A 25,226-nucleotide genomic window follows, 5' to 3' on the forward strand; every position below is an offset into this window, starting at 1 on the left:
ATTGAGTATCTCAAAAATATAAATAAATCAAATATATAAAAAATATATAAGTATATCAAATATATATAAACTATGGAAACATATAAAATATATAATATGTATAAAATATATCAAATGTATAAAAAATATACAAGTATATCAAATATATATAAACTATGGAAACATAAAATATATAATATGTATAAAATATATCAAATGTATAAAATATGTAAAAAGATATAAAATATATATAAACTATGGAAACATATAAAATATATAATATGTATAAAATATATCAAATGTATAAAATATGTAAAAAGATATAAAATATATCAAATGTATCAAATATATCAAATGTATAAAATAAATCAAATGTAAACAAATATTTAAATATATAAAACATTAATATACAAAATGTCAACTCAATTTGCATTTCATTTGAAAGGGTTTTATTTCACCGATGAAGAGTGTCTAAAAATAAGTTTAATCCTATATAGAGAGAAGGAGAGAGAGATAGAGCTATTAGGTGAGCCATTGAGTGCTATTAAAGCCATGATTTGTGAGTTAAGCTACAGTTTTATATTCACCTTACCCTGCTTAATTGAGATACTCGTTTGGTAAATACACAACACCTCGTGCAGGTCATTAAGGATCGCTGATTTATACCCGAGTGTGGCTTTTAGGCTGTTTGCTTTCTATTATAGACTCCAATTAGATCTGTCTAAGAAAGTTACATATTTAACAGCTTGTATTGACAGCATACATGAGTGGCTGCAGTGTATGAAATTCAAGTTATGTGTCATCATGGAAGGTGCATTGACTCCAAGGTGCCACATGAATGCTAAAACTGAATATGCTAAATAACATCCAAGAAATGGTCACTCAAAATCGATTTAATCACTGTGTCAAAAAGAAAAGCTGCTAGCACCTGCCAAATCCTGGTCAGCTAGGATATGACAGAATTTAATCTAACAATTGGGATTATCTCTGCAGTGTCTAAAGTGTGAAACTGTATATATCACAATAGCATGATGTCCTATATAGGCCTACACTCTGACTGTACATAGAATACTGCAGCCCACCTCAGCATCCTATGTTATTGGCATTGGTAGCTTAATTATTAGTAGTCAATTTCATTGAATTCACAATTGATTAAGTGGTGATCTGTCTTTCAGTAATTATGGCTGTGATTGTTTTGTAACATTACTTTTATGTATAGTAGGTATTAGTTGTACCCGGTCTGTAACTACAGGCAATACTATGTATGTCACATTGTCTATACAAGCTATAGTTTGTGTGAGGCAGTATACTATTCTAATGTTGGGGCTGTTTGGAACTGGAAGAACGACACAAATAAAAGCAAATAGAGAGATGAATCCTATAATTATGAAAATGTTTAAAGGTAGTCAGTTATAGGCCCCAAATTATAGCACGCTATAATTGCTAGAAGTTTTCAAAAAGTACTTTCCTCAGGGTCAAATTTACTCTCCAAATTGTTCTCAGACATTTTTAAGGAACACACAAGATTACTGAATGTCCCAGTAAGGAATATTTCCTGGAAGGTTTTAATAAAAACAGTTTAAGAATTTTGACCAAAGGTGACCATATTGACAGTAACTTGGCCTTATACAAACTCTCATATCATGAGTATAGAAGGCCCCTTAAAGGGTGTGAAGACTCGCACAAAAAGAAACGTCTAATGCCGGTAATTTGACCTAGCTTCGAATGAGGTGTAACAGAAGTTTTAAACACCACCATCGATCCCAGAAAATACACACACAGCTTGTTACCATCAGTAATTAGACACTAGTGTACAGTCAGTATATACAGCTGCGGTCAATACCCACAGCACAGTGTACAAACGATACAGCGATGGACATCTCAGGTCCAGCTAAAGATAACAAATAAGGTATCATGTTTCATTACTGTCTGCATTTTGTAGCGACACGAACAAAACGTTACTTGCAAGCAACAGAAAGTTAACTTTTTCAGATGGCCGCACAAGGTTTGGGGCGAGTCTTCAATGCCTTTAAGACCTACTCCTCTCCCCCCCCCAACCCCACCTGCCCCCCTTCTTTGATCTCCCACAATCACAAACAGGGCTCAGCGTTGTTAAGATTTATCATCTTAATTGTTTGTCTCTGAGTCCCCATAAACAATATTATACAATCAACCAGGTAATCGGTTGATTGGTTAATTTCACAATTCAACTTGTTTGTTTTTTCGTAAGTATGTTGTTGTTTTTTTTCTTTTCACCGTGTCTTTTTTGTCTAATTCAAATGTAAGTTTGGTACGATGTGTATAGCTATATTTGCAGAATTCACTCGCCAAACTCATGCATCCTCATCATGCACCTGACATCGTAGGTACTTTAAGTCAGATTTAATGGTATACCCCCCTGCAACCAACTCGAGGAGCAGCTTTTCGGTATAAAAGCAGCCTCTCAAATATATTCCATAAAAAAAGGAGGATTCTTGAAAACAATATTTTTTTCTCTCCAGAAATAAAAGGGCCTTCCACTGCTGCATACATGCCACGACCTCCATCGATCAATTTGACAATATCCTGAAGGAACAGAACAAAAACTTTTAATCTAGTCTCAACAGCTGTTGAGCACTTTTAATTTTAAATAAAGACAAATGCCAGAACGAGGTAGTCAAATATTTGGGGGCCGGGCAAAGAGGGTGCACGTTTGATGTGTGCATACATGTATTCTGACATATTCAGAACTTCTCTGTGTTAACTGCAGGTATTAGCAAATACTTGGGCGCCATGGAAACCGCTGCCTGTCTGACAATGAAAAAGCAGGAAATTAAAGTCCTTTCAGCCCAACACATGTCTGCATTGCCTTTTAAGAGGTTTCAACAATCAGGGTATTCTCCATGTTAGCCTCTTTTCTTTGGCCAAGTTTTTGAAAAGGTAGAATTAAAGATGGCAAGGCATTTTTTTCTGGAACAAACATGGCCGCTGGACATTCATGGGTAATTTGGAAGTTGAAACATTTTACAATTGGAAAGTTGTTTATTAATGTTTTAATTTTCCTTATAGTTGCCTTTCAGTTCATAAACAAACTTAGTTTTGTATCTATAGAAATCTGTTAGTAATTAAGTTCATATCATTCATAATTTCAATACACCAATAGGGTCAATTTAAGCAGTAAAATTCAGGTATGTTGTGAAGCTAAGATTCTGGAACATTTTCAAACGATTAAAATGTTCCTTTCAGATCTCTGTCCCCTCCACCATGCCCACTCTTCCTCTTCTTCCTTTCCACCTCCCCCAAATCTCCCTTCCACCCCTGCCCCCATCCCCCCACCAATATCTCCTTCCCACCCTGGTTTTTCATTGACTATGTTACTGCCGTAAAGGGTATGAAGACTCACGCACAAAGAAACGTCTCATACCGGTAATCTGACCTAGTTTCCAATGAGGTGTAACATAAGTGCTAGACACCACAACCGATTCCAGAAAATATACACACAGCTTGCTACCTTCGGTAATTAGACACTAGTGTACAGTCAATACATACAGCTACGATCAATACCCACAACCAGGGGCGTATCCAGGATTTTCCAATAGGGGGGGCGCCAGGCATGAATGATCGCCGTCCTGGGGGATGGGTCTAAGGGGAGGGGTGTACAATTTTTGCTTTCAAAGAAGGGCTGAAATGCAAATGGTGTCATATGCATAGGCGGCGATCCGTACTTCCGAGTGGGGGGGGGAGGGGATATGACCTTGTTGACTATCTAAGCGTAGCACCACCATGGGTTGGCGCGAAGCGTACAAGAAAATTTTGGGATTAACAAACCCTCTAGATGGCCGGAAACGGCACTTCTCGAGGTTTCCAAGCGGCATATACCCAACTTTAAAAAAGGGATGTCATGTAATATCTCATAATCAGGATCCAAAATACTTTTTTTTTTAAATTTCGGGTGTTATTTTGGGAAAATTGCTCCTGTCAATCTTGTTTCAGGCGCAACGTTAGAATGTTCGAGAGCTCTGTTATATTATTCGATGAAGAAAATGGCCTCATGCAGGCTATTATAGGCCTATACACATGCAATACACAATTACACATAGTTACATTCCTAGGTACCGATTGCTAGGGCATCCAGGTGAAACGTGTATTAAGCATTACCCTGGTTACATGAGATTCTCAGCTGTTCGAGGGAACATGTACGTGTGTAGGCCTACTATAGGGCCTATATGAATACTATGAGGGTGCATATATGTACTATATCAATACCGTGGGCGCAATAATACATTTTGTTGTTATAGGGCCAATGAAGCCTACAGTCAACTATTTTTGCTTTATAAAGACGCGTTATTTGAAAAGATCGCACTGCGTTTATGGTAGGCGAGAAATGAAGCTAAAAAAGAGCCGTACATTATAACGAAGATGCATAAATGTAGGCATGAAAATATTCTTATCCCTGGCATTTGGTGGGGGGGGATATGGTGCATTACATCCCCTCCACCCATTTTCATGGGGGGATATATCCCCCCTCCACCCAGGATCGCCGCCCATGGCCATATGTGATCCATTTTTCGACCTTAATAATAAGCAACATTTCCAGTAAATATGGACACAAAATGCACAATTTAGTATGGCTGGCATGTCATTTAGTGTTTATAGTGATAATACAAACACAATTACCATCTATGTTTCTAAAACTATTATGCCGCCGAACTTCGCCAGAACCTTTTTTTGGCAAACAAAAAATAAAGCATACGGGAGGGGGGGGGTGGGTTGAGCGATCACCGACATCTCACATAAAGGTCGTCATCATTTTTTTTTTTTTTTTTTTTTTGGTGACGGCCAATAGGGGGGGCGCGCGCCTGTTGCGCCCCCCCTGGATACGCCCCTGCACAACACAGTGTACATAGCAGCAATGGACATCTCAGGTCTAGGTAAAAGATAACGTATCACGTTTCATTACTGTCTGCATTTTGTAGCGACAAGAAGAAAACTTCACTTGCAAGCAACGGAAAGTTAACTTTTTTCAGAGGGCTGCACGCGGTTTGGGGCGAGTCTTCAATGCCTTTAATATCTTAATTCAGTTTCTTGAGCTATGTACTTTGATAAACACAGGTCTGTCAGAATGCATAGAAGCTATACAGGAAGTGAACATGCTTTGCTCAATCATACTAGTCATCTGTTGCGTGGGCTTGCCATTTTTATTAAAGGAGCATATGCCGTTTAAGTGTCACCCCAAAGTTCAAAACTGAACTGCACAAATTTACGATATAAACAAGGAAAATCATCACTAAAAGCATCACTGAGCAGGACTACCCTCATTAAAGAAGACAATAATTTCAACAACAAAAATTAGTTTACAGAAAATCCAAGCTCAAAGACGGCAATGACTGACTATGGTATAACATGTTGTCAATCACGAATTGGACATGATAGAAAATACCCACACTCTGATTGATCAATTTGTGAACAACACCTTAAATTGAAATTTTGAAAAGCAAAAGTCTCAGAGCATACCATAGATTATATGAAAGGCCTAATGCATTAGGACCATAGCGTAAGTCTAGGCTATAATTTAGGGTATTCATACGTTTTGCATTTGAAAATAATTTATTCATTTCACGAATGTCTAATACACACTAACGTTAGTACATACATTCTGCAAATACTATACATACAGTCTATGATTTGTCCCTGTTAGGCTAGCTAGCTCGTTCGTGTTTACGCAAGCTTCAATACGCATACTTAATATATATTTATGTCTACTAAGAGCTTATTTTTCTTCTTTGAAGGTTTTGATTGGTTGTGATTGTTACCTGTAAAGAAAATTGCTGAAACGCACAGCTCAATCACATTAAGTAGTACATCAATTTATGTATAAAATGAGCAAAACAGGTGGTTTCGTATTTCTCTGACACCACATGATACAGAAGATTTCATTGGTTGATTTAAAATATGAATAAGAAAGGTGTTGTGTGCATGCATAATTGTTTGGACCAACAAAATTTGCCAATCTTTACGAAAAGATTTAATTACTGGTTAATTAGTGTTCGCCGAGTAAAAATTCCATCACAGTAATCTCTAGCTCATTCATCAATCGCTAGTTGCTGATATGTAAATGAATGTGTCAATGGAATGCTAAAAAATTCCAGAGAAACACAATATAGATCTTTAACTTCTTCAAAATGAAGGTACTTCAATGATCGTGCTCTTGCAAAATTCCCATCAAAAGTTTCACTGAGCTTGCCCAAGGGCCATATGTTGGCGCTGTCATCTGTGAATTACAATACAACCCTTCTATGTAGTCTTGAGGACAGCTGCCAAGTCCTTGTACTTTCATAAAAGTACCTACAGAAGTAAATACTAAATAATAATGACCTGAATCGACACGTTGCTATCTTCAGGTTTTTCATTAGTGCAATGATATTGTGTACTTTTGATTCAAGAATTACATTAATTTTGAAGGATTTATAATAGTACTATATATAATTGTAGATTCATGCATGCTTACTTTGAAAGACTATACTTAAGAAATTATGGTTTATATCCTGGGAGCAATCTTAAATATAGCTCATGTACTTTTGTGAGTAGCAGCAGTTTCAAAAAGGGTGAGGAGAAGGGGAGGGCAAAGGGCAGGGCAAGGGGAGCTAGGGAGTTGACATTTACTACCTTGAACAGATAGAGGTTTTATTGAGACCATATAAATACATTACAAAAATACCTTTTTCATCAGCATTGTCCCACCCGCCCCTGTCCCCCCCCCTCCCCACTTCCTCCAAATTTGCTAGAAAAATCCAAGAATGGTCACTAATGCTCAGACTTCATTAAGCATTTTACTGTCATCCTCAAAGCAATTGAACACACTGAGGGATTAAATGGTCTAAATTGAACTCACCTCAATGAATTTCTCCGAATAATTTTGAGAGTCAGAAATTTGGCGGACAATATTGATAACCAGCTGTACAGTAAGTGTTGCTAATACCCGTTAAAAAGTCAAAGTGATTTTATTCAAACCAATTGGCACTTCATGTGCAAATTAGGATTGACAAATTCTCCAGCAACATGAAGGGAAAAGTTATGGGTGTATATATCTCTGTCAAATCACTGGTTGAGAATAATTTAGGCTTTGAGGTATAGGTCTGCCTAGGTAACAGTCATGGTGATGTTAGGACAATATGTTTATGAGCCCTTATGCAATAGCAGAAATTTGAAAAGTAAGCTAGATGCTACAAAAACTATATATAAATATGTAATAAACCCCAATTCCTTCACCCCCCCCCCCCCCTCTCCCATCTTTTCATCAATGAACTATTTTTGCCCATCACAAGCGGACTTGATTCTAATAAGTAAAAGGTTGCATTTATCTTGCATTCATTGCCTTTGTTTAAATCTTTCTTATTTTTGTTTTGGGAAGTCTGGGGGGGGGGGGAGCTCAGAGCAAGCAGAGGTGTAAAAGTCAGATGTTGAGTAAATAAGTGGAATCATCATGTAATTCCTGATTTAATTCAACAGTGATATTACACACTGCATTATGAATTCCTTCCAATCTTGTTATCAAGTTTGAACTATCTCGATTGTCCAGCTCTTACCTACTACAAACGTGTCATTTCCTAAGTTTCCTTATTCAGATCAAATTTTCTGGAATTAGATTATGATTATTTTTTTTTTTTTTCTACTTGAGTCCCAATTGTGCCACGAAGAAAGAGAGATGGAATCCGGAAGTAGTTAAAAAGTGCATCCCTAATTTAAACGTTGATCTTAATTTCCGGATATGTCACTTGAAACTTAATCTCGAGGGAAATGTGTCGGAAAAAGCTAGTTGCCAACTTCATTCCAGAGACACTAGTCATTGACTGCTTTTACACGCTCCTATTCAAAGCAATTAAACCTGTCGAGGCCTTATCAATAAAAATCGAGAGTTTCATCCAAAATCTGCATTTTTTGTGTGTCAAAGTTGGAACATTTCAAAGGTTGAATTTAGTACTGGCATTATAATGACATATAAGTTCAATCAAAATATCAAACTTAAATTAGTGCAACGTCTCACCGTATTTTGTTTACTAATATTAATTCTCGATTAATCTTCTTTCACTTTTACGCAGCTAATTTAATGCAGATGCCTGTTCTCCTGTTTTGAAAGCCTAACTTTGTTAGCTTCAATAGAGTGGTCTATTATTAGATTTGACCAACAATGCCACCATTGTGAAGGATGTGGGCTGGGCAGGGGGGGGGGGGGGGAGAGTTGCAAGCACCAGAGCCTGTCACACTAATTTTACAATAGATCAGTTATGATTAAATATTTGGCTTTTATCAGAGCCAAGGTGCAAACCCTATCTGATATGTAAAAATCAATTATGATCAAATACAAATACCATTAGCCTTTATCAGAGCCAAAAAGGGCTCAATCCCTATAGCTGATATATAACCTTCGACTAAATATACTTCATAGAGCAATCCATTATGACCAAATACTGGAAATTTTATCAGAGCATATGGGGTGCAAGCCCTAGTTGATATATAGCCTTCTAAGCAATCCATTATGATTAAATAATGGGTCTTTATCAGAGCCAAGAGGGTTCAAGCCCTAGCTGATGTATAACCTTACACTAATTATACTACATAGAGCAATCCATTATGACCAAATACTGGAAATTTTATCAGAGTCTATGGGGTGCAAGCTCAAGTTGATATGAAGCCTACTAATTTTATTACATAGTATAGGCAATCAGTTAAACATTTAAGACTGGGCCTCCTATAGTGCAAGTCCTAGCTGATATATAGCCAACTAAGCAATCCATTATGATTAAATACTGGATCTTTTATCAGAGCCTATTAGGGTGCAACCCCCAGTTGATATATAGCCTACTAGGAACTAGCTAAATTATTATATCATTACATACCATAGGCAATCCATTATGATTTAAGATTGGGCCTTTTATCACAGCCTATGAGGGTGCAATTCCTAGCTGATATACAGCCTACTAAGCAATCCAACATACTGGGTCTTGCAACGCCAAGAGGATGGAGGCCTAAGCTTATAGGCATTGATGATTATAACTGACAATCGTTGTTGCCTTAAGTTATATATGTAGCATTTTGCAACTTGTCAAATGAAGAGACAATGATAAATTGGGACAATTGTAGAGCAGTTTACAAAGATTGTAAAAATGGATAACATTCAAACTTACAAACTGCATGAAGCTGCCATGATAACCCTACTTTCTATTTGGAGGGTATCAATGATTTATATTATATATCACAGTTGAAAACTTTTAGAAAACATTTGTGACAAAATTAACCAAGTAGGATTGGCTTTTCACTTCTTATGATGCAACAGAATATCCCTTATTTCTGGCCTTTGCTTAAAAAACAAAAGTCCAACCTTTTTTTGTAGAGGTATTCCCCCAAATATGCAAATCCAAAAATTCCCATTGGCATGCAACAGCACATAAAGGTCATTACCATATTTAATTTTTAAATTATCAAGCAAGGAGCTGTTTAAGTTGCACAAAATTTGCAATATGTGAATCCAAACCAAATTTCTTTCATTTATTCAGTTTATATACACTGCCATCAGACTGGCATTTAAAGAATTGATGTTGGTAATAAATATAGTCAAAATGTGTGATAAATAAAACATGTTCTAGGTTTTTTAAATTCGATGTTGCAAAATGTGATTTTTTTTTGGGGGGGGCTTTCAGAATGGAGGGGGTGGGATGGGGTGGGGGGTGTTGCAAGAGGACAAAAAGTAAGAAAATAATACATACCAAATCCATGGTATGAGAGACTTGGCCATAATCCTTCAGTCTTAATATCAACACTGCAGCCTATTTCGTAGCCATGGCTACTGGCAATCACATAGTTTACTTTAAATATACTTGAAATAGTTGCATAGCAACAATTTTGAGAAATATTTCAGCTTTGTCTCCACAAGTTCCCGACTCTCCCATCCAGATACCTTAGGACCATTGTTACATTATGCCGGCCTGCCTGGCATTCATCACATCTGATCTAGATGTGTATTTACTCTGGACGGAGAATGTTGATTCATTGCGCAAAATTTCACTTTTAAAAGCTTCTAGCGTTCTGTTTAGGAGAACTGACAATCAGGAGTGTGAAAGCAAACACCTCCACCTCAATAAAGCCTTTCCAAATCATGCTCCAGATTCCTTCGATTGAATTTTAGGTCTTTCGTATTAAAACCAACGTTTATTTGCTCATTCAGACTTTGTAAAGTTTCAGAGAGTCGAAGATAACTGCACCAGTTATACATAGAGAGAATGCTACTGGTTCTTATCAGTATTATTGTAGGAATTTGACATAATTTGCCTCTCTTTTTTTCCCTCTACTTTTTCTTCTTCTTCCTTTTTTCTTTGCTATTTTTGCTCTGCCAGACTTAACCTTCATTTTTCATTTCTTTTTTTGAGGGGGGGGGGGGGGCGGAATGGTAACAATTAGCGATGAAAATTGTGAGTTTTGATTGTAAGTAAAAGACTGTACAAAACTTCTGTATGAAAGTGTATAAGTTCTGTCACATCTCATAGATATGAATGATTTGTGGAACTTTGATATTTTAATTTGAAGATTTCTGTCTCATCAGACTGCAACAGACTGACGGAATTGCCCACATGTTGTGTCCTTTCTCGTGAATCCAGCAAAATCTTACATAATTTTTATTAAACTTGGTATCATAAAATTACCAAAATATCATACAATATGTTCCCATATATTTTACTACTTTTTCATATCTTGCCAAAGGCAAAAGGAATCTTTGTGATGGGTAGGGCAAGCTTGCATATATGTGTGATGCCTTCACTTGTGAACGAGATAACTCAAAACTGTATTGTGGGTGGACATCATATTTGGTACATGAAATGCACCTTATGGATTACAAGAAGCCTATTCCTTTTTGTGGAGGTCAAAGGTCATTTGAGGTCAAATCTAATAGTCGATGGTGAAAGTAATTAAGCTTTACTGGACTTCATATCTTCTTTTCTTATTAGACCATTTTGTACTCTACCTCACTCAGAGGTTAAAACAGTTGGTGATCAAATCTTGGTGGTCAATGTCTTTGTTAGAATATACACTCTACAACTGAAGTTATTGTAACTTTTGATGTTACACCTTCTCCCCCACCTTCTCCCACCTTCCCCCACCTTACCCCATGCATCTAACCCACCTCCATCCTACTCCAAAGAAAAACTGTTATATGACAACAAAGAAATACCTAACTATCGATGCTAGCTGAGAAATATCACAAGTTGTAAACCTGGCAGAATTAAAATTTCAAGCAAGTTGTTGAATCAATATATTTACAGTTCAACATCTCATTAATGCACACACAGGGATATCACAGATAAAACCGTTCTTTTTTTAACTACACTACTGCTGGTAAATTAGAATTTAATTGTCTTGTTTTTTGAGAAACTAAACAGGGCAGCTAGATAAATCTAGTGGATATCAATAACAAAGGTGCTTTTGCTCCAATTTTATCCCTAAATTAATCCAGTTTATTTCCGGTGGCAGTAATTTAGTTTGTTGACCAGATGGACCCCGGGCACTTGATATATTTCCTGTACTTGCAAAGCAACTGGATAAGATTGATATCCCAGTGAAATAAATGTCACAAAGTCTTGTTTGTCAAAGTAACATGTTGGGTTTTGTCACTAATTTCTTGACAAATTTTGTTTCCCAAGGAAGTTAATTTTACCTAAGACTCCCTTCTAATATTTTTTTCCCCTCCATCTTCCGGGCAACACTGATCAGCAGCTCATAGATATTTTGATCTGTTTGAATTAAAAAAAAAATCTGTCAATCGTGGAGAGGGGGCTGATGTCTGTCCTGGGGAATGGTCTAAGGGGGTGCCCTCTTCACTTTGAGCAACTTTAGTTTGGAGAAGAGGGCTTTGACTACATTTTATAGTACAATTTATCATTAAAACTGTTTTCATGCCAGTTTCTATTCGACAAAACGTCTACAAGTATGGCGTGATGTGGAAGATTTGTTAGTGGCTGAATATATAAACCTACTTCTTGGACTAACTTACGATCACTGACAAACTTAATTTATCAGATAATAGTTTGTAAGACACTAAGAATTAAATCCTCTGTGCATTTGAATTAATTCCCAAGTTGATCAATATTGTTTGTCAAATGTTTATCCTGCAAATTTAATTGTCAGAACTTAAAATGAAAAAAAAATGATATAGTTATTTGATACTGTGAATTTTTATTCTGTTTGAAAAACAGAAAACATAGGTTGCACATGGTAAATGTTTTTGCCTGTTTATGTATAACACATCTCCTGACAAAGAAATACCATTTCAATTTTGGATGACCATAGATAAAATAGTCTATTACATTTTTAAATGCAACATTTGAACGATTTTCTAGGACCCCACAAGTTCTTACAACCAGCTTCCAAGACAATTGTGGTTAAATGCAAGTAAAGATAGAAACTAGTACTCAAATCTTTGCAGTGGGAAACAGTTGAAGTGGGTCAAGGTGGGCTCTCTACCATCCACAATCTGGGGACTTTTAGGGCATGATGGCCATCATGGGGAACATGACTGGCATGGTTGTTGTTTCTGTCCAAGAATGATGATGACATTGAATTAATCGTAACTATGATAATGAGAAAAATATGATGATGACATTATCTGCATGCTGAATCAGTACATTATATGTCCATGACTAGAAAAGATCATTCCTTCAATATGTTATAACCAACAAAAAAAAACCGAAAAAGATTTAAACTAAAACCACCTGGTGTGACATATGAAGAAGGTTGGTTTAACTGAACAATAAATGCAAACAAGCAAATGTCTGTCTGTCTGTCGATCAGTCTGTCTGTCTCTCTGTTGATCAGTGGAGGATTCATGTGATATTTATCACCATTATTTGTTACAAAATATGCCCAAAATTTGTTGTTATGCAAACAGTTTCCAAAGGTCATCATGCAGATCTTTTCAATATTAATGTATGAAAGTATCACCAAGGGTTTTATTGTTTATGTAAGCAAAACTTCTCTTGAGGTTTCTTTCCTTTATTATTTAGCCAAAATTATTATTTTTGAATCACATCGATAAGGACATGGTAGAATGCAATATTGTAGATACTAATCATTTCTGCTAGTGGTCATAATTTTGTCAATGTCGGTGTAAAAGTGTCAGAGACAATGTCTCAATTCTGTTCCAGTTAATTTATAACTGATGAATATGCATGAAACACAGTAGAATGTACACTCTTAGAGTATAGCTGGGAATTACGGCACAAATGTGTCAAAATGCTGAGTTTATAAATACAGCTGTGAGCTAGTACCGATTGTTCCTATAATCTATCTGATTTTCTTAAACTTTTGCTGCTAAAACTTCTTCAAGAAAAAACAGTCATTTCTTGAATGTGGAGTTATGATATTTATGTTTTCCTTTCACGTTTTTCAGGAATGTCAGAAAAGTTGACTGTGTTAAATTCCTTAGCACAGCTGTGGAGAGTGCAATCTTGAGACAGCTAGCCAAATCAAAGAGGTTGATGGATTATAAGTAAAAAACTATACTGATGACCCATATTTCATATTTCTATCATATTTCTTATTCTTATTACTGATTCAGCTTATGAGAGACAAGAACTCTCAAATAGTTTCATTAGAAGCTTTGTCATTAAAGAGCTTTTTTCTTGTTTTTTTTGTTGTTGTTTTCTCATTGGTATTATTCATTGTACTTGGATCAGTTCCATCACATTCTGCAAGAATCGAATTCAGAGAAGTTAAAGACGAGTGATGTACCTGTAGGTAGAAGGGGTGGGGTAGGGTGGGGGTGGGATCAGGGCTAGATTCGAAAAATCTAATTCCTAATTAATATAGGTAAGGACATGAGTCTTTATGGAAGGGCATCCAGGACCCAGAGGAGTATATTCTGATTCTTTTGTTTAACTGATGTTGGAGGCTGAGGGACCTTACCTCCTCATCATTTGCCCAAGTCACATGTCAAATTTCATAGATTGTATAACAACCATTGTTTCTGAAGCCAATGGATTAATATTTAACTATAAACAAACACAATGTGACAGCAGAGGAATTATCTCGAGAGGAGCTCATCGGTCTTGTTATAGTCATGCACTTAAAGGAGAGGAAAGTTAAAAGAATGAAATAATAAACAGAAGATATAACGTATGAAGGAAAAAAATAAAGACTTAGTCAGAAGTATGTGATTTAGTATTACTCAAAACCGGTTCTTTGTTATAGTCTTTAATTATTTTATACCTCCATCTCTTTTCCTTTTGTTTTACAGAGCACCATTGGCTGTCCAAGTGAATCCTGTGAAGGAGGTAATTATATGAGATGTAGGAGCAGAGAGCAAATTGTTGCATTTAATAGTAGATGAGAATTACTTAAAGCATGAGAGGATTGTGGTCAAGTGCTTAAACCAGTGATGGACTTTCGAATCTAAGGTTTGTAGGTTTGAAGCCTGACCAGATCATTACATTGTGTCCTGGGGTAAGGCACGTTATTGCCTCTCTTCACCCAGGTGTATAAATGGGGACTTGTGAGGTAACTTGTAAGCAGAGTTGCCTGCCCCGGTTTGTGGCTGCTGACAGCACCCTGTGATAAGTCCCACCAGGGGACACACAGATGTGGTGCACTGTAGTGCCCCAGGAGGGATAGTTTGAATTCTGCACACTTGTGTGAGGCTGTGACAAGTTACCAATGACTAGGAGTTAAGTTGTACAGTCATGTGAGGGGCCTTGGCTAATTCAAACAAGACTGTAAACTTTCAACTTTAACTTCAATTGGTCAATAAATTGAACAATGTAGTTACAGTAGTTTATATTCATGAATGAAAGATATATGATTCATTCTCCTTTACTCTCTATGTAAGGACAGCTTTTGAATATGGAGTTACCAAACGGGGTCATCAGAGAGGAACATATCATTTTCAGTTTGAATATTTTTAAGCAAACAGAGTAAAGGGTGCAGATGATGAAGTAATCTCTCAGTCTACCCTGAAGCAATAGGAAATAGATGACCACAGTTTCTTTGTAAATGTTGACTGCTCAGCTGTTAAGCTGAGTTGCATCTAGACTTTATTAATGTCAACAGACATTTGTGTGCACAAGTTTTTCTCTTAGTACGAACATTACAAATATTATCTTGTAAAGTTAATCGTTTTGTTACAATGTCTTTGAATGTCCAGTATTAAATGATAATTAACATGCCATGGCTTCTTCTATTAATTGTCTTATTTTTTTCCATTTTTTATCTTAGTTCCAGATATCCATTTTGAACTGTCTGTGAGTGAGGGTACAAACCTGAGCATTTGGTGGCCCAGTAACACCACATCAGTTACATTTTATCAGTTTGATGGGTCATATCCAAATATGGTAGGTTTATTCTACAACTAATCAGTGAATGAGGCTGTGGAAAATAAATTGAAGGACGGCTAATAAATTTACATTTAAAATAAATATAAATGAATTGATGAAAGTAGACTTTTCATGAAAAGTGATATCACCAATTTTAAAAGAAGATTGAGTTATTATATCAGCAATTTTTGTTGATTTGGGTAAAATTAGGAGGAAGACAAAATATTATAACATTGCAGTTCACCAACCTTACCTCAGTAAGGTTCCATTTTAACATGAAGCTAATTAGACAGATCTTAAAAGTATTGAACGAGAAATTTTCTAATTTACCAGTCACATGTGATCAATGAATAATCTATAAAGTCTTAATGACAAAACTTTTCAGTCAATTTGCTTGCAACATCTCTTCACCTATTTAAGGTACATTGGTCATAAGTTGATTAAACGTGTCTTAAAGTCTGCATTATATAACTCAAAAACTTCATTTTTTACTAATATTATATCATCAGAGATCTGTAACCAATCATCTCACCTCTTTGTAGAGTTAAGACAAGTCATTATACTCCAATCAGATTTCCAGACTCGAATGAGCCCGAGCGAGTGAATTCATGTCGTTACCAAGGACAACGATGGCAGAATGCCGTCGTTGTTCCTATCGCTTGTCGTTCTGTCCTTTCAACTTAAGCCGTCATAACCCATGGCAACAAGGGCCCTTCCCCTTCAATCACAGTCATCGTCGTAGGTGCCAGTGTGATTATTTCGATCATTATTATCCAACTTGAAAGTCTAAAAGATCCCAAACTATAGCGATATTTTCATCGGAAACAGCTTTGTTTGTAGCCGGCAGGGAAGGTGAAGATCTAGTCCTGGGGCTTAACAACACGAAAACATATTCATCGTTCCTAATTTCTGTCAGTTCTGTACATATTTTCTCTCACTTTGGAAGAAGATTGCCTTGGATTTTTTTCAAACTTTTAGAAAATTGCCCTTGGCCTTTCTTTTGAAAGACAAAAAATTTGCTGTGGTGCTCTGCCATTTCAATGTAAACCCAAGCGAATTTCGAACTTGACCTTCAGAAATTTGCCTTTCACCTCTCAGTCTTTAATAAGAGCCCTGATTGGGGAGGCTGCACATCAAAGTCATTTTACTCATTGGAGTAGTAGTTATACAAGGGATGACTAAAAACAAAAGCTTAAAGTCATAACGTTCATCCTTAATTACCTAATTTAGGGATTTTTAACATTCTATAACTAGATATAACTGACCCTGTATAACAAATAGTCTCTAATTATGCCATGAAAATCATGTGATGTAATACATATTGCCAGTAAATAACTGTAAATTAACATTAATTGTGATTATATGATATGAGGTATAGATAGCAGATGACAATCTCCTGGCCCACTCTCCTGGCCCTTCCCCCACCATGCCCACTCTTCCCCCTCTCATTGCATCTTAGCTCATCACATTATGCATGTCCATGTCCTAAATGAGCAAGAGCTTCCAGGAAGCTATTAATAACCAGTATTTGTACTGTACTTTTGAAATGAGCAAGAGAACTTTTTTCATTAATTGTGAACATGAATCTTCTGCTCTACTAATTTCTAACCAGTCATCCAAAAGTGAATGCAAATTCAAATATTGATTATTAATAATTTGTTTGGATTGGAAGACAGAGATCTTGGTACTTTGTGTGTGTATTAAAAGAGATATCCCAGCCTTAGTCTGTTTCATGGAAACACTAATCAACAACTTCTCCACTGGTGCCCTAACTTTTGCAAACTTTCAGTAATTTCATCTTAAAGGTAGTCTGTATAGGCTCCAAATTATAGCACGCTATAAATTCTAGAAGTTTTCAAAAAGTACTTTCGTGGAGGTCTGTATTTCCAAATTGTTCTCAGAAATATTCTATATGAACATACAAGATAGCTGAATGTGCCCCTGAAGGAAAATTGCCTTCAAAGTGGTAATAAAACAGATTAAGAATGTTAGACCACAGGTGACCATATTTGAATATCTAGCATATTTGGGGCCAATACAGCATACCTTTAAATACCTCTAATTTTTTTCATCAAATATATGTTTGACAGCTTTAAGAAAAACCTTTTAAAAACAAGTTTCATGTTAATAAACATGTTAGAAAATAGAACAATATTAACTGCTCTTATTATGCTGCTGTTTCCAGGTAGTATAGTGAGGGTTACTTAAGCTAAAGTAACAAGTACCTATGGGTAAATCCAAAAGAAAGGGAGTCAATAGGATAATCCGTTGCAAGTTCCTCCCGTCTCCCTTCGAAATGCTTTGTAAAATTTGCATATTTACCCCCTAATAAAATTGATTTAATGATGACTGAGTGCAGACTATTTATTAACCAGTCTGTTTACATATGACACTAATTAAATCCCCCTTTTCGCCCATGTGCCCAATAGCGGGCATTAACGCTGTGTCAAAACCATTTCTGATCTTTTGATGGCATTTCATTTAATTTGTCTGACTTTTGGAATCTTTTGGAAATCATTAGCCCTTCCTGTGTTTGCTTAACTCTCCCTGGGAATACATTGATGAATGCTCTGTGTTCAGTTTCGCCGTTCGTGTATTTACTTTCAAGCAATATCACCTTCAAGTATTCTATTATTCCGTGGCGTCGCTTCGCTCACGTCACTGCACGAGTATACTCATCATTAGTTTATGTTTTAATGACTCAATCTCCTACTCCATACTCTAATATGATGGAATATTTGCTCGTTCTTATGAATGATTTTGTTTTAATGTCTTCCCCCCCTTCTTCCCTTTTTCTCTTCTTTTTTTTTCGGGCAATAGATATTTCTGTCAGAAATTTCCCAGATCTTAAATATGTCTGATGGAAGAATACTGCAAGATTTATCAGTGCTGAGCTTTGAAGAATGTGGACTGGCTTGGAGGGTAAACGGAGCAGAGCTTTGCAGTAAGTCTATATGACTATGGAAGAGATATTATGAGACGGGATGGGGCGGTACTTTGGTTAGCTGTCCCGTGTATTTTTATCCTGATGGTACCATTGGTTAACCGTCCGTGTATTTGTATCGTGATGGTAGAACTGCTTTTATAGTTGGGAATTAAATGATCTATTTTTTTTATTTTTTTTATTTGAATAATCGGAATTTCTTAACAGCTGACAAATTCTTGTTCAGTTTTTGGAGCATTTAGCAAGTGACTGACCATGTTCTTCCAGTATGAATATACATCTTTCCTTGTCCACCCAACCACCCTGCCCATTCCCCCTCCCTCAAGTTGCTTCCAGTAACCAATACCCACAATAATTGTCTTACATATTTTATGTAATGCACATATTTATTTATTTATTTTCTTTCTTTCAAGTTTAAACTTTGGTTTTCTTTCTTACCCTCAGAGATAGTTGAAGATGATCTACGACAGAACGTAGCAAGTAACATTATACCCAACGGATATATCCATGTTTGGGTACACTCAGGTATCTCACATGACATGATTAGTTGTAACGCACATGCTATACTTGCTAGTAACATTATACCTAACGGATATATCCATGTTTGGGTACACTCAGGTATCTCACATAACATGATTAGTTGTAACGCACAAGTAACATCCAACAGATTTACTGTATCCATGTTTGATCAACGTAATGAGGTTTGTGTTTGACAAACTCAAAGATAAAGGAGAATTGTAACATGTTCAGTAGCATAGTATGATGCTACAACTGCTCAATGCTTATCAACCTGTCAGAGTACAAAACAATAAGGTTTGTGTTTGACAACCTCGTAGACAAACAGTATAAAAAATACTAGCTCATACCTATCCAAGCTTGTACACTGCAAAACAATGAGGTTTGTGTGTGATAACCTCATAGATGAAGAAGAACTGTAAGATGTGCAGTACTAGCATAGCGTTATGCTACAATTTCTCAATTAACTGTATGATATATATATGACGTATATAATAATAACAATATATAATATACCTTTCATCCCTACCTGATATATGTACAGTACAGTTTTGTTTATTTTCCTATGTGCTAATGGATAATCCAATATCTGATATCTTTACAGTCTACAAAAACCTTATAGATGGTTTTACAGTGGATGTCGTGTGCTTGAATAATACATCATCACATATTAATGATGGAACAAGATACACCAGCACAGTAAGTGCATATAACCACTCTATCATGCAAGCAGCAGCAGGAGTTCTTTTTTTTTCTAGGTCAAATGCTGCTGACAGAATGTTATATCTTTAAAGGTCTGCTGTATGGACCCCAACTATAACACGCTATCGTGGAAAAGTGTCTTGAGATTATGTATTACTCGACCTGCCAGCTTGGTCGTAAAATGACCTCTTTTTACCAATTATTCTGCAACGCCTACCACATATTTGTTCTTGTATTAGGTTCTTTGTTTTGAACGCTATATGATTAACTTCACTGTCGACATGAACATATTTCCACATAGTGTTTACACAAAGAGCCTAATGGTGTTAAGAAGCTATGAAGGCCTATTGTAAATCCTGAGGTCGATTTACGACCTTGGCAAGTCGATGACATAATCACAAAAACTTTCTTAGCTATAGCGTGCTATAATTGGAGCCAATAAAGCAGATCTTTAAATACAGCAATACAAACAGAAGGGAAGGAGGAAGTGTTGGGCCGGATGGGGAGAACAAGGCTCTTAGTTTTTCTGTTGAACCATTTATCAATTTATTCAACCATTGGGGAAGTACAGAGCTTCCAGGCTATACCAGCCCTGCTATGTGCATCTGTTAGGGGTGGGAGGGAGGAGGGGAGTTCATTTTTGAAAGCAAATAAAGTGTTTTATCGGGGGTAAACTTAGATGCTCGTTTTTTCCTGACTAATATTGAAACCACAATCTGCCTTTTTGAACCCCATTTAGAGAATCTATTGTTTCTCCTTCTTGAACTTCTTTGCTGTTGCCATCTCTGGGATATTTAAAATAAATTTCCAATTTATACATTTTAAATCACTGAATTATGTTGCTTCCCCTCCAATTCCTTCCATCAAGTGGATCCATGCCGTTGCTAAGCTATATCTTGCATGTTGTATTATTTCTTGTGTTTGGTGACAATTAATTTCTTTTTTCACCCTATCTTTCACTTTTAGGGTTACAAATTGTCAGAAGATTTACATAACTTGCCTATAGAATGGTGTGAGATGTTCCTACAAGTGAGTATAACCTGTACACTCAGCATTCTACTGAAGTGGTGAAAAGTACTAGACTTTACTGGACAGAATATCAGGATCCAGTCAGGTTGGGGGGGGGGGGGGGGGGTCGAGTGATTAATTATTCATCTGAATCAGATGAATCAGAGCATGCCCCTGAATTGTTCAAAACCAATTTTTTTTTTTTTTTTAGTTCAATAAAGTATGTATTTCTACTGTGTATTGAGTCTTGATTCTATGCCGTGACACACTTGTGAATATTTAAAATACTAGAGTGGGAATGACATAACTTAAACATTACTTGAAGTCCCTGAGAGTGTCCCAAACTCTGTACTGTAAGTATAGTTGTGTGTACTTTTCATTTCATATGGTAATTATGACTATATATGATTCTGCATACTTGAGAATAATCTAAATACGTAGATAGATCTCCATTGACTTTAGTGGAGGTCAAAGGTTGTATTGGGAATTAAGGCATCCTTCAAAAGCTGACAACTTTTGAACAGGCTTCATCAGGTTGTTTTTTTCCCCTTTTTTTTTACTGTGTTTATTTACAATACTGTAAAACATTATACAAAAGAATCAGCAAAAATAATGACATAAAGAAACTTACATAAAGATATCATAATAGTCGTTAAGGTTACACAAATTGTTGTTTTGCATAGATATAAAATAGTAAAGGTCAAGTCGAAAGCGAATCTTTAAATAAAATTTGTGCACATCTGAGATTTTTTTATTCAACCTACAAGTATAAATATACTTTTTAGCATTGCTAAATTACAAAGTTCACAGGATTACACATATTATCACAATCAACAAAACAAGTCTTGGTCAAATTAAAATATAATTAATAGTAATACAATTTGAATTCACTGTCTTCCAGAATCGCTCAATGTGACTACAATTATGAAACAAATGTATTAGTGTTTCATTGGCATTCTTGCAAAATGAACAAAGTGGAGAATTGACCATTTTCACATTATAAAGCAAGCTATTGATGCCTCAAATATGATGTAGAAAATACAATTGTAAATATATATATAAATATATATATATATATATATATATATATATATATATATATATATATATATATATATATATATATATATATATATATATATATATATATATATATATATATATATATATATATATATATATATATATATATATATATATATATATATATATATGTATATATGTATGTGTGTATCTCCTGTTTCTTTTAGTGTTCCTTCTGTTCCTTTGTTTGTGTTACTTCTTCAGGAAACCTGTTGTTTATTATTAACTTTTTGTGTTATAATAACAAGAATTATTGTTCTTCAGTTTCAGAGCCAACATTGCAACTTTGTTGAACGCTTAAAAATCCATGAACCTAGTAAAGATTTCATCATGCCTGGTAAATAAAACCTTTAAAATCTTTATGTTTTAAGTAGAGTGTATTTTTTGTGGCACAAAAGTTCTTAAAAGTAAAGTAGCCATCTCTTGTATTCAGACAAAATGCCACCTCTGTATTTGACCTTTTTTTAATCCACTCATGACAAGTTTCGTTCTGCTTAAACTATAGAAACCAACACTATTGATTAGACACAGTTGCAACCATCAAAACTAAGAAGGAATTGAAATATCACCACATTAAAAAATCACAACAAAATGTAAAAGAATAGAAAACAGACTTTAACTACTTTAGTGTTCTTAAAATAAGGTGTATGACAACTTCATGTCATTTTCACTGCTAAAGTTGAACAAGTTAAACGTTAGTTTTATTATGTATTATATATGTTTTTATTTTCTTCAGTTGCTACAGCCAAACACTATTGTACTGTGTCTGTCAACAACGTCTCGTTCCACATCGTAGAAGATAAACTCGTCATGACTTGGGACAACACTTGTCTAGAGAATGACAAGCTAGAATTAATATTCCTCAACTGGGGACATCTCGAAGAAAATACAGACTTCACTAACTCTTTCAAAAATCGCAAAGAAGCCGTACTTAGTGCCGTAAGTAATTAACATTAATTAAAGTACAAAAGGAATACATTCTTCATTTGCCCATCTGGTTGGCCACCTCTGTGTGAAATTGTCAGTGATTGGAGATATACGCTGCAAACATTGTGACATGTACTTCTTAAAATAAAAATCTCCAATAATTTCTACAACTTGTATAACAAATTACTTCAAGTTTTTAATAATACTTTCAGAAAGCTTCTGACCTTCAAATTTATTCCCAGGGAGTTAGAAATGTTGGAAATTTTGCACATCATGAGTGACCATATTATTTAAAATGGCAGTTAAGTGATGTCTTTCACTGGCAGCTGCTCATGATTCATTATTAAAAGTATTTTGTCACAGTTCAACCGTTATTCATACAAACAAAGCGTTTAAGTGTTCAACTTAAATTGTTTTAATTCCCCCCCACCCCCTTCCAGAGCCAACAGTTGATACTTACCTAAATTTCATTCCTTCGGTGGTCTGCAGGACTGCTATATACTCATCGCATTTTATCTCCAAATGTCACAAATGTGCAGTTAGTATTATCTAATAACTAAATGATTATATAACAGCTGCAGCTCGAAATTAATACTTTAACTTTGGCTAAACTGTGAAATATGTAGGATTACCATATATGTCTTGGTTGAAAAGTGGGACACAGTGTCCTGGGAGGGGAGAGGGGGGCGGAGGGGGGGCTGTGAAGCTGTTTCACCTAATGTTACTAACTACTAATATCCTGAAATGGCTACAGTACATCATTGTTAGTGTTTATAACACTACTTATTGCAACCATGTGACCCATGTTATTCAGCTTTTCCCGTCGTTGAGCTTGTGTTATTTATGAGCGCATGCATCAGTCATGTTTGTATGTCGTGCTTCAGAAGAGGGTCACATATTGTGATGCATAGCCTGCTTTCTTTCAGTTTTACATATCATAAAAACAGTGATACTTTTTAACCTCAAAGAGATCTGTCAGAAACTGATCGAGACAGTTTAGTTTGCCTTCAGGAACAGATCATCTCGCCGCAAACAGGGAGAATCCCGATTTATCGCGGACGGTCTGGTAACCCTAGAAGTAGGCAGTGTTTTTGCTTTGAGATGTATGTCATTAAGACATCTTTGCACGAGGTGTTGCAACAAAGTAACAGCTCGGTTAATATGCTCATGTGTTTGGTTAGTTTAGTGAAAGGAAATGAGTGAATAGAAGCCCCGCATTTCTAAAGCCTAGGATTTATTTATATTTTTGTGATGATCATGAATGGACAAACACCTGCTTATATCAAGTCTTCTCTTTTGATGAGTGCTCAGAGCATTAGAAGGTATATCCTATACTCTAGGAATGGCTGCTGTAACATTCTCCCATCAGACACTTGGGGAGCAGTTGACGACACCGATAATTAGCAGCAGCCAGTTTGAATATGACAAGAGAAGTTGGTTTTGAAAGCAATAGTAGGGAATAATTTAATGTTCCAATTTTGTGTAGCAGGTTTTGAGGCTCTGGAATTTGTTGTAAAGTACTATAGTTCCTCTATTTAAAACTTCTTTGTCATTTGCCAGTATAGCAATTTCACCATTTTGTTGCAGTGCATTTTGGGATACGATACTGGATGAATTATTCCCTGACTAGGTTCGTTGCGGTGTTTGAGGTGGACACTCAAAACTCTACACGGCTACACCTTTACCTCATTTTTAGGCCCTCTATCTCTCTGTGTGTTATTGGTAGTTCCCTATTTATATTTTATGATATGGATGATTTATAAAGTTTCCAAGCTTAGAAACACCTCATCCAGGCATAAAGTTTTTTGTCCAATACAAAAAAAAACTTGAAGATAACTAGATATCAATATTTCATGATCATTAAAGTGCAGCATGATGCATTTTCATGGGATATTATCTTCTCAATTGTATTCATGATCTGTGTTGCCATTATCTGTGATACATGAATAAAGGTTACATTTGTAGCTGTCAGCAGGGAACAATCACAAACTTAAATTCAAGCTGGGAGGCCAAAAGGATAAAAAATGAAATTATTCAGGGCCTTTTGTTTCTTATTACATCAGGTCTATTCCTGGGATAGTACATTATTAACATTTTGGGGACATTAGAGGGTTACGTGACTGGGAATTGGGGACATTTGGTAACCTTTACATCTCGTGACCACTTTGAACTGTTTTTGTCTAACATGCAGGATGCAACATCATATACATTTGAAGGTATCAAACCTGGGATTGAATATGGCTTTCAGGTGAGCAATTCTTTTCATTTCTGTTCCCGCTAGCCACTCTCTCTTACTTCTATAAACCTCAGTAGGAACAAAACAAATATCTGAGATACAAATAGTCCATCCCACTTTCTCAAACAGCTTTAAATCTCATGGGACAAGCATGCGTGTGTAAAGAGGTTTTCCGTGTTTCATGTCCTGAAAACGTGACGGTACAATTTCCATCATGGAAGTCTTTCATCCGTCCACTTTTTCAAATCTATTTTAATTTAACTCCACCGATCTCTGATACCATTTTCTCCAGCAGCTTGTGATCTGTTCAGTCATATGGTGTGCATAGAGGCAGCTACTAAATTATCAAATATCTTTATGTTCTGTATAAAGGATGATTGTTATGGTATGGGGAAGAAAAAAAACTTTCCATACCAGAAGATTGTACAATTGTTCTGTACTTTGGCAGAAGCTCTTAAGACCATTCTGTTTAAACTACAACATCTCTGGAATACAC

The 25,226-nt window shown here is 35.8% G+C and overlaps 1 protein-coding gene across 15 annotated transcripts in view; it reads left to right on the plus strand.

Annotated features, from left to right (window-relative positions):
- Positions 1-25,226, plus strand: part of LOC139971570 (fibroblast growth factor receptor-like) — a 189,551-nt gene that overhangs the window by 145,730 nt on the left and 18,595 nt on the right. For 13 of the 15 annotated variants that reach the window (XM_071978161.1, XM_071978166.1, XM_071978162.1 and 10 more), the window contains 9 exons: positions 14,243-14,279; positions 15,217-15,332; positions 18,135-18,258; positions 18,703-18,783; positions 19,379-19,473; positions 20,443-20,505; positions 21,832-21,904; positions 22,304-22,506; positions 24,686-24,742. In XM_071978161.1, coding sequence (XP_071834262.1) covers positions 14,243-14,279; positions 15,217-15,332; positions 18,135-18,258; positions 18,703-18,783; positions 19,379-19,473; positions 20,443-20,505; positions 21,832-21,904; positions 22,304-22,506; positions 24,686-24,742 — 849 coding nt within the window. Of the gene's footprint in view, positions 1-12,745; positions 13,496-14,242; positions 14,280-15,216; positions 15,333-18,134; positions 18,259-18,702; positions 18,784-19,378; positions 19,474-20,442; positions 20,506-21,831; positions 21,905-22,303; positions 22,507-24,685; positions 24,743-25,226 lie in introns of those variants that run through there. The other 2 variants (XM_071978172.1, XM_071978173.1) reach the window with 2 other exon arrangements.

This window comes from Apostichopus japonicus, chromosome 8 (genome assembly GCF_037975245.1).
Source record: "Apostichopus japonicus isolate 1M-3 chromosome 8, ASM3797524v1, whole genome shotgun sequence".
NCBI classification, from domain to species: Eukaryota; Metazoa; Echinodermata; class Holothuroidea; order Aspidochirotida; family Stichopodidae; genus Apostichopus; species Apostichopus japonicus.